This window comes from Sinocyclocheilus rhinocerous, unplaced genomic scaffold (assembly GCF_001515625.1).
Source record: "Sinocyclocheilus rhinocerous isolate Xijiao unplaced genomic scaffold, SAMN03320098_v1.1 scaffold4491, whole genome shotgun sequence".
NCBI classification, from domain to species: domain Eukaryota; kingdom Metazoa; phylum Chordata; class Actinopteri; order Cypriniformes; family Cyprinidae; genus Sinocyclocheilus; species Sinocyclocheilus rhinocerous.
This window is the reverse complement of record NW_015646392.1, coordinates 17,375-27,618: the sequence shown is the minus strand read 5'-3', so window position 1 is coordinate 27,618 and position 10,244 is coordinate 17,375. Positions and strand designations below refer to the sequence as shown.

The window sequence follows — 10,244 nt, the reverse complement described above, 5'->3', positions numbered from 1 at the left end:
TTCAACCCCAGCTTCAATGTGGTACGAACACACACACACACACACACACTTGGCATGTACAGATGCGTATGTTGACGTGCTCCTCTGTGTGTGTGCAGTTCGACACCCTGAATCTGTTGAGCCTGAGGCAGTTAGTGGAGGTTTCCAGCACTCCTGGATTCCTGTCCAGCGCTGCTGCGGTTAATAATCTGCTGCTCTACGTGCCGGACGCTCAGTTCACAGCGTTCTTCTTATCCCTCTCCGCTACACTACAGGTGACACACACACACACATTCCCCTGACCAATACTGTTCATCATGGAACATGGATATTCTCAGCCAGTCACAGCTCAGATGCTCTGCTCTCTGATTGGCTGCATGTGGTGTATCTGGGTTCTGATTGGCCAAACAATCGATTATCAAAAATAAACGTTGCAGATCTAGTTCTGAACAGCCATTTGTGCTGCATGAATGTGGATTAACATGTTTGTTTGTTTTTTCAATAAAATAAAGAAAATAAAATCTGTTTTTTTTATCCATTATTCACAGTATTCACAGATGCAACTGGTCGATTAATCGATTATCAAAATAATCATTAGTTGCAGCCCTTGGCAATTTGATGTTTTTTTTGTTGTTGTTTTTTCAGTAAATGAAGAAAAAAATTGGCCTTTTATCCAATTAATTGATTATTTGCAGAAACAATAGTCCGATTAATTGTTTAAAAAAGAATCATTCATTTGAAGACCTAGTTCTGTATCATTTGTGCTGCATGAATGTGGAATGACATGTTTTTTCCCCAATAAATTAAATGAAGTAATATGGATTTTATCCAATCAATCGATTATTCAAAGAAACAATTGTCCAGTTAACTAACTGATTATCAAAATAATCATTAGTCTCGGCCCTAGATCTGAGTGTTCATTTGGGGTGTATCTGTCGTCTGATTGGCTGTTTGTGAAGTGTCTGTATTCTGATTATTCGTTTGAGGTGTCTCTGTGTTCTGATTGGCTGTCTGAGGTGTTTCTGTGTTCTGATTGGTTGTGGTCTGTGTCTGTCAGACGCAGGGCGTTGTTCTCCCATCCCCCGTGCAGGAGGCGTTTCTGCAGCAGGTGTTTAACAGGGCCAATCTGACCACGTCATCAGACGCTGATCTGCAGATCTGGATCCTGAACATACTGCCGTCCTTCATAGCCAACATCACCGTTCAACATGTGACGTCCTACTTCAGTGTCGTCCTGCAGCGACCCTGTCCCATCAGCCAGCAGGCGTAAGACTCACACACACACACACACACACGCACCCAAACAAACAAACCGACTGCGTGCTCACTGATGTTTGCTCTTCCAGGGTGCAGCTGTTGAACTCGTCCAGCTCCACCTTCCAGCCGGCGACACAAGATCAGATCTACCAGCTGATCCTCGGCTCTCTCACAGGTGTCCATCCATCCGTCCATCTATACATGTATTCATCACTCCATCCACTCACCCAGCATCCTTCTGTCTCCACAGGCCCCGCCCCGCTGCGCTGCTATGCTAACCAGAGCTACTACGCTTTCCTGACGTCCTCCTTCATGAGCTTCCAGTTCCCCAATCTGACCACCTTCCTGTCGCTGATGCCGCCGGCTCGCGTGCCAGAGGTCAGAGACGCCAGACCGCCTTCATCTGCCGATTACTGATTAGATCCAATATAGAGTCCATGAATGAGACAATAGCTGAAGGTTATGGTCATTTCTGTAAATCAGTGGTTCTCAATAAGATGACTTAACAGTCCATAGATTAGAATTAAAGGGAAGCCTCTGAATGGGAGTCAAAAAGATTGAGAACCATTGCTTTAGAGAATAACATTTCAAATGTGCAGCAAATCACGAAGCGCGCCTTTAACTCTTCGTATTGTAAGTTCTGCTGTTGTTGGATGTGTCTCCTCACAGCTGATGGAGTCGGTGTCTCCAGAGGAGGTCAGCAGTCTCCTGAACCGGCCCAACGCTGTGGACGATGTTGCCCAAATCTGCCAGCTTTTCAGAAACTACCCAAAGACGCCCCAGTACTTACAGATGGTACGGACATCTTTCACTCTTTTAAAAACTTACAAACTAATGCAATGACCCTCTAGATTTAAATCTGATCATATCTGGTTCTGATAATCTTATATTAGCTGCTTGTTTAGCAGCTTCTGAATCGTCCTCATTGGGACGCGGTTGCACTAAATGATGAAGCGTCTCTCTGTGTGTGCCGCAGGAGCCGCTGTTGCCCGTGGGTTTGGCCCGGCAGGTGTTGTCCTGCGTCTGGCCTCAGGTTCTGAAGGTGGACGTCCAGTCTGAAGTGATTCAGTGGTTTGATCATCGACTGGTTCAGTACCTGCCTCTCCTCACCTCACAGTTCATCGCTCCAGACGTCATGCTAAACGCCTCCTGTCTCTCCTTCAAGAAGTTGTGAGTAGCACGTTTCACACATTACGTTGTGTTGGGGAGAATCTAACAAATAGGCCTAAAGTGCGGTCACAGTAGAGAAATTCTGGAGAGACTTTGCCGACAAAAAAGGTCCATTGTCTATTCTTAGTAGGGTAGCGATGTACAGTATGAAGCACAGCTCACACAGAAGTCCCTCTCAACCCAAGCAGCTTTCTGTTGGTAATTGTGAGCGACCAGCATGAAACTCCCTGTCACACAGACTCCTAATACAATGAATGGATTGATTTCGCAGAGCAATGGTTAATGTGACTGTACCTTAACTATGTGTTTCAGTAGCATAAAGACTTAGTTCTTTGCTTAGGGCTAAAACGTTTCAAAGTCAGAAACAAACTCCAAATAAACTTCATTTTGGCCTGATTTTGTTCAAAATGACGCTAGAATCATATTGGACCAATTAGTTTTCCTCTAAAGACATCTAATGATGACGGATTCTGTGCGTTTCTCTGTTTAGTGTTTCAGCGATGGCTAAATACAACTACAGTGCAGCCGAGTTTTCTCCGAGCAACATCTACGGTTCCATCCTGGTCTACCTCAACACCTGTGAGTTACTTTGATCGACTGCGTGACTGATTCTGATGTCTAATAACAATGAGGATTTGTCTGATGGTGAGCCATGTTTGTCTTTGTGTTCTCAGCTTCAGGTTCAACTCCTAAATGCTATTACACCTCCAACCCGGATCTCAACTCCACCGCCTGGTTCGCAGACTACATCTCCGTCTTCTTAAGCTTCATCACACTGGACGACCTCCTCCAGTTTGGCTCCATTCAGGTGTGTCAAGCTACGTCTTGAAGAGCTCAGATCTGTTTTCTCTCATCGGTATCCATTCGCTCTTAACGGAATAGTTCATTTTCACCCTCATGTCGTTCCAAACTCAAAAACGTCTTTGTTTTTCAGCCATTCCTCGTGAACCTGGATAACCTGCAGCTCTTCGCTCAGACCAGCGTTCCTGATGACGTGATGGAGCACTACGTGACTCTGCTGTTCGAGATGAATCCGTCCTTCAGCGCCTACTAGTGAGAGACACCAGCAACACTCTCAATAACCAATCTTAATCACATTCTCAGACCAGCGTTCCTGATGACGTGATGGAGCACTACGTGACTCTGCTGTTCGAGATGAATCCGTCCTTCAGCGCCTACTAGTGAGAGACACCAGCAACACTCTCAATAACCAATCTTAATCACATTTTACTGAACTACACTCTTAAAAATAAAGCTTCCAAAAGCAGGTTCTCACAGTGATGCCATTTAGAAGAACCTTTCAGTGAACAGTTCTTAACAGAACTCTTTTCTTATTGTGAAGAATATCTTAAGAACCTTTTCTCCATTATAAAGAATCTTTTGTGCGATGGAAGGATTCTATGGATGTTAAAGGTTCTTCATGGAACCGATAATGCCAATAAAGAACCTTAAGTTTTAATAGTGTACATGAAAAGTCAAAGTCATTTAAATCCAGAATGAGCCGCTTTCATCAAATGAAGGCTAGTTCAAATCTCACACAACACACTTATTTGCAATACTATCATTTGAAAAATCCCCCCTGAAAAGGCTGGTTTGATGGTTTTGGCCACTCGTCTGTTGGACCATCTAAACAATAGATCGAGGCTGGTTAATGTTTGCTTGTGTTCATAGTCTTCCTCTGAAGTTCCGCTGCTTGGCTCCTGCGAGCTCCTTCCTTCAGCTGAGTCTGGAGCAGCTGAAGATCATCTCATCCAGCATCCATCAGAACTGCACAGATGTTCTCCCCGATGTATGTACTAGAGTGTGTGTGTGTGTGTGTGTGTGTGTTTACGTCAGCAGAAGTAAGCTCTGTATAAGCTAGACGTGTGTGTGTGTGTGTGTGCGCGCAGGTGTCGGCGGCTCTGGCGAGTAATGCGGAGGTTCTGACGGTGGACACCATCGAGGCTCTGGGTCAGTCGTCCACGGGTTTGAGCACAGCTCAGATCAGTGGCGCCGGAGGGAATGTGCTGCTCAACATGCTCTCCGTGCTCAGACTTGTACTGGGCTGGAACCTCGATCAGGCCATGATGATCATCCAAACCCTGCTGTCGTCTGGAGTTTACCAGGTACACACCACCAATACCGATTCAAAGCCAAACGAATCAACACCTTACGTGTCTCTGAGTGGCGTTTCATTCCTGAATGAATGTTGTTGAACAAATGGGCTGAATCAAATATTCATTCAGTCATAAAGACTTTTTTACGTTCCTGAAATGAATCAGTGTTGTTGAACGTATTGTTGAATCAAAGATTCATTGGCTCACTCATAAAGACAGTCACTTGCTTCATTCCTAAGTGAATCAGTGTTGTTGAACAAACCAGTGATTCATTGACTCGCTCACAGACAGCTCTGCCAGTTAAATTCCCGTATGGAAACTATCTGTTGTACTATCTGTATAATGTTAGATGTACTAACACACGTCTGTCTGTGGCAGATTAATAGTGTGGCCAGTCTGCTGGATTTGGGTTCGCTGATCATCGGTGTTCAATCATCAATCTTCAGAGTAATCTCAGGAGAAATCTTCCTTGAGGCAGTGAAATCTGAACTGTTCGTGACCAGTGTCATCGGCGCACCTGTGATCGTCCAGCAGACCATCGTCAGCCAGGTGACTCTCGCTCACATTGACATGGCTACGGTTCGGCTCAGCATGTCTCGTGACGTCTCTCTCTGTCTCTCTTCAGATCATCGCTGTCAACAGCTCGTCTGACGCCATCATCACAAACGTTCCTGACCTCATGGCGACGGAAATCCCGCGCATCTTCCTGCTGGATGTGCCGCAGTCATCCGCGGCTGCGCAGGCGGTCAACCGGAAGAAATGGAAACACGAGCAGGTGCGTCAGGCATCTGCAATAAAACATGCTATTATATATATATATATATATATACATATATATATACAGTTTACAAATTCATTCCCTTGATTAATGACATGTATATTGCGATGTACTGCACATTGAAATATTGAAATGTATATTTATTGCACATAAAGTTATTAAGGTCATGTTGCATGAGGTAGCAAGTGTGTTGTAGTGCATGTTAAATGGTTGAATTTCTCTTCCTCTCAGGCTGTTCTGATCTTTGAAACCGTCACTGCACAGTTCAGCAATCCAGATGAGTGAGTGAAGAGAGTTATTAGTCAGATTAGATGATTATGTTTTGACCATGTTAACACGTGTGTGTGTGTGTGTGTGTGTGTGTGTAGCATGTCCTTCCAGGTGCTGCAGGGCTTCACCTGTTCACGAATCCAGAGCTTCAGCACTAGTAAAGTCCTGAGTCTGATCCGCGGCTGCAGACGGCGAGCCAATCAGACGCTCGTCCTGCAGGAGTCACAGGTGAACAAGCACATCAGTCACAGGCTTTTGTTGCTTGTTTTGTCATTTATGTTATGATGCTCCTTCATGTTCTGCAGAACCTCATGAAACCTTTATAAAATAATAGACTTCCACAAATTTGGTATCATTTTCAAATGTTGGTATTTTCAAATTCAACATCAACAAAACATCACAGAATCCATCAGATCTATTAATAATGCTGATGTCTGTGCTGCTGTTTCCCTCCAAAACCAAGCCATTTCCTGGAGGGTGATGTCATTCAGGAAGTGGCTTTAACTCGTTTAAAGAAATTATGCAAAAGGACAGGTTGGAAAGTTATACTGAGAACACAAAACAAATCATGTGTTCATCCGGAAATATTACTAACAATATCAAAGTTATTCTAATGTTTGCTTGATAAAATCAGTCAAGATGAAATAGTCTCCAGCACGCTCCCTGTGCAAGCAGGTGGTCACGTTGGTACATCGTGTACTAAGAAAACTCTTGAAACTCTAGAAACTCTTTGGTCATTTTTGAGCGAGATGCTAACGGTCTAATCAGATTCAATGATCTATGCTAAGCTACAGCTAAAAGTGCTACCGCCAGACCCGGAGATCGGCTGAATGGATTCGAAAACGGTAAAACTCAACTGTTTAACTCTAGAGGTGTTGGAAAATGAGCCTATTTTCAAAAATAGTTGAGTGTTCCTTTAACAGCAAAAACATGTTGATCATTTAGACATTCTTGGATCAGAGATAATACAGCAGATTTAATAGGCCGATTTAGATCTTAATTGTGGGTTTGATGTTTTATTCACATTTGAAGAGATGAGGTGTGCATCAGTCAGACGAGCGTGAGTGTGTTCATGAGTGTGTTGATGTGTGCTTCTCCTTCAGCTGACCTGCATGCATCACTACATCAAGAGCGCCGATCTCTCTGCCTTCTCGCAGTATCCTGCTGAAGTGCTCATCTATTACAAGTGCGTCTGAAAACACACACACACACACTCAGTTCAGCTCACGCTGTCAGTCGCAGTGACATGAAGACGAGCGAGTCACGTGTGTGTGTCTGTCTGTGTTTCAGCTACTCGATGATCGACAGATCTCTGTGCCGCTCGTATTTCTCGTCTCTGGGAGTGGCCAACTTCTCTGTTCTGTCCAGCACACTGTCCTTCAAGAAGCAGACGCTCTTCAACCACGCCAGGGGCTGTCTTGTAATGAAAACACTCTTACATTTGAGTTCTTATAATCATTTATGTGCTCAAAAAAGGATTTGGGCCTAAATGTAACATTTAGGTATTTAAAATGCATATACAATTCCCGTGCATTTGGATCCTGCAGGTTTTACCATAAAATAATGAAATACTGTGAGTCGCACATCAATGAAGCAGGTCAGATTCCTGCACTCAAAGCATCATGCCGTAGTTCATTACTAACTGTTTGCATCTATCTGATTATGCAATCATTTTCAGAATGCATTAATTCAATTGCTTAGAATCATCATAAATCTATTCATTGTAAAAACAAAGTTAAAATGGTAACATTTTATAATGAGGTTAACTATATGAGGCATGTATTAATCTTATTTAAAGTTAATTTTAATTTTTAGTAACATTTAAACTTTTATTAAAATCAGAAGTGGTGTTTATTGGACCTGTGCATGCATGAACTAACAATGAACAGCTGCGTTTTTATTAGCTAACATTAACAAAGGTGAATAAATACTGTAACAAATGTATTGCTCATGGTTAGTTAATGCATTAACAAATGTTAACTAATGGGACCTTTTATGAGATTGAAACTAATTGGATTTATTGATGATAAATATATAAACCTGGTTATTGTGTATCTAAAACACATTTTATTCAATTCAAGTTTATTTGTATAGCGCTTTTCACGATACAAATCATTGCAAAGCAACTTTACAGAAAATTAAGTTTCTACAACATATTTAGTCAATATTATTTTATCACAGTTTATTAGTACTATGACAGAAATCCGACCTGTTTTATTTATGTACCACTTAGGTTTATCTTTAGCTCAAACAAAAATGTAAACTAAACCCATTAAAATTGTTACTAAACAATTTAATGACTTATTACATACATATATAATAAAGTTATTTCGGCTAGTTGCCATGACATCACTTGTCATTTTCTTTTAGTTTACCTTGAAGTACTAAAATAGCTATAAATATATATAATAAGCTAATAAGAATGACAACACAATTATTAAAACATGAACTAAAATTAAAATGTAAACAGAAAATATAAAATACGTATCAATGATACTAAAACACTGGTATGACTGACAAATATGCATCACAAAGTTTAATCGTTTGTTTTTGTTGAAACTCTTGAAAGTTTATATGCAATTATTTAGGTCTAAATATATTTGGGTGTGTTTGTCTAGAAAGCAAAAACTTCACAACTTCAATTAGATGAGAATGTTTTCAGGATGATCGAAGCGTTTGTCTGGTGGAGTTTGACAGATGTTGCTGTGGTCTGTGTTTCAGGGAATCTCAGGCGTCAGCATCAGTCGGGATCAGCTGGATGTTTTGGGCAGCATGAGCTGTTTTCTGAGCGGCGAGTACATCCAGAGCTCGGACCCGTATGTGCTGGAGAAGCTCAAGCCGTGTGTGGATCTATCAGCTGAGCAGATCTCTGCGCTGGAGAGCATCCTGCTGGGAGGAAACACCAGCTACGGGTACACACACACACACACACACACAGACGCGCGTGTCACACTGATCTCCTGTGCGTTATATGAGCTCAGCCTGACAGCAGCCCTTCCTCTCAGACCCTCAGACAGCTGGAACAGAGCCACGCTGGAGAGCCTGGACCTCCTGCCGCTGTACCTCACCGCCAACATCTGGAGCAAATTCACACAGGTGCGACCGCAGGAGCCGCTCCAGCGACGGGAACACGGGGCTGTGTGTGTGTGTGTGTGTGTGTTTCACTGATAACTATGTGTGTGTGTGTCAGGCAAACAAGCAGAGGTTTCTGAAGACCTTCATCCGTGACCTGAGGAAGAATGATAAAGCCTCAGAGACGAAGATCCTCAACATGATGAATGAGGTCAACAAAATCTCACGAGTCAAAATCAAGAGATCCGCTGGTGAGAATCACTGCAGAAACACCACAGAATCTACACTGATTCCGATGTTTCTGAAAGAGCCTCTTCTGCTCACCAAGACTGCATTTAATTGATCAGAAATACAGTAATATTGTGAAATATTATTAGAATAACAAACAGCTGTTTTCTATGTGAATATCTGTCTGTTTTTGTAGGAGTTATGGTTGATGAGCCTAACTGGATGGTGAAATTGTGATGAAACGATATACATTCACAAGTCCTTATATTTATAACATTTAACACTCAAGGATTGACAAAACATCTTCATTTTCATATTTTCATACTCCCTATAATGTCTGAAACTGAACAGAATTTTGCAAGTCTTTTTGCTTTCTTTTTTTGCAATCCACTCAACTCCAGTCCTTCAATCACATTCTTATGCAAATGACCTAAACTTCCAAACACTAGGGTCATTAACTTACAATGATAGTCAAGTTGATGGATAGCTTCAACCAATGGCTGATATTTCAGCAGTTTGGAAAGATAGCAGGTATCCAAATACAGATCAAAACAACAGCCAACCTCAATGACAAATACTGAGTTCAGAGCCTCGTTTACAAAAACAACAGCCAACCTCAATGACAAATACAGAGTTCAAAGCCTTGTTTACAATCACAATGTCCGGAGTGTTTGGAATGTTTTTGAAATAGTCTCTGTCAGATGTGTTATGATAAAACCAGTTCAATTCAACAGTAGTATGCTGGTAAAACTTACTGTCTTTATGTATTGTTTTCAAGTCCTTTACAATCAGATCAACCAGGCGATCGTGTCTGGACACATACAGTCCTTTGTAACAACAACATCCATTTAAGATGTGGGCAACCATTTAATTTTCCTGTTGATTTTGATGTAACAGACAGTAGGAGTTGTCATTTGACGGGTACCATATTGACAGATTGTACATAGTTGGGAGACATTGTAGTCGAGCTTTAATCATAAAAATTAGAATATCCTCTGAGATTGAAAAGTTTGTCAAAACAGAGTGGGATACTGAGTGGTCAGCCGATTGGAGAACTGCTCATTTTCCCTGTAGTTTCAAGCCCATCCAGTGCTGGGCATTTTGGGTTTTTCTGAGGTGAAGAAGTGAGACTCTTACATTATTGGTCGATAGTTGACGAGGTGCACTTTCGGTGTTGAGAACCGCTAGAGCAGAGATACGCGGGTCTGTTATTATGTTCTCATTAAGAGAAGCTACCGCTCTGTCAGGTCCCTGCCAAGAGAGCTGCAGTCCTGAACGCTGGCAAATATTATTTAAACTCACTCACACACACTCACACTCACTCACACACAAACTCACTCACTCACTCACTCACTCACACACTAACTATCATCTGCTGAGTGTTACTCACTCAC

General features: G+C 42.1%; 1 protein-coding gene across 1 annotated transcript in view; it reads left to right on the top strand.

Moving 5' to 3' along the window:
- LOC107707761 (uncharacterized) overlaps positions 1-9,768 on the top strand; it is a 15,311-nt gene extending 5,543 nt beyond the window's left edge. The window contains exons 12-34 of the mRNA XM_016511861.1: positions 1-21; positions 99-254; positions 1,037-1,245; positions 1,326-1,411; positions 1,487-1,614; positions 1,906-2,031; positions 2,213-2,406; positions 2,897-2,985; positions 3,081-3,214; positions 3,341-3,459; positions 4,078-4,195; positions 4,296-4,511; positions 4,881-5,051; positions 5,128-5,277; positions 5,512-5,561; positions 5,649-5,778; positions 6,654-6,736; positions 6,841-6,970; positions 8,272-8,462; positions 8,556-8,646; positions 8,741-8,873; positions 9,629-9,681; positions 9,748-9,768. Of these exons, the coding sequence (XP_016367347.1) occupies positions 1-21; positions 99-254; positions 1,037-1,245; positions 1,326-1,411; positions 1,487-1,614; positions 1,906-2,031; positions 2,213-2,406; positions 2,897-2,985; positions 3,081-3,214; positions 3,341-3,459; positions 4,078-4,195; positions 4,296-4,511; positions 4,881-5,051; positions 5,128-5,277; positions 5,512-5,561; positions 5,649-5,778; positions 6,654-6,736; positions 6,841-6,970; positions 8,272-8,462; positions 8,556-8,646; positions 8,741-8,873; positions 9,629-9,681; positions 9,748-9,768 (2,799 nt within the window). The remainder of the gene's footprint in view (positions 22-98; positions 255-1,036; positions 1,246-1,325; positions 1,412-1,486; positions 1,615-1,905; positions 2,032-2,212; positions 2,407-2,896; positions 2,986-3,080; positions 3,215-3,340; positions 3,460-4,077; positions 4,196-4,295; positions 4,512-4,880; positions 5,052-5,127; positions 5,278-5,511; positions 5,562-5,648; positions 5,779-6,653; positions 6,737-6,840; positions 6,971-8,271; positions 8,463-8,555; positions 8,647-8,740; positions 8,874-9,628; positions 9,682-9,747) is intronic.
- The last annotated feature ends 476 nt before the right edge of the window (positions 9,769-10,244 follow it).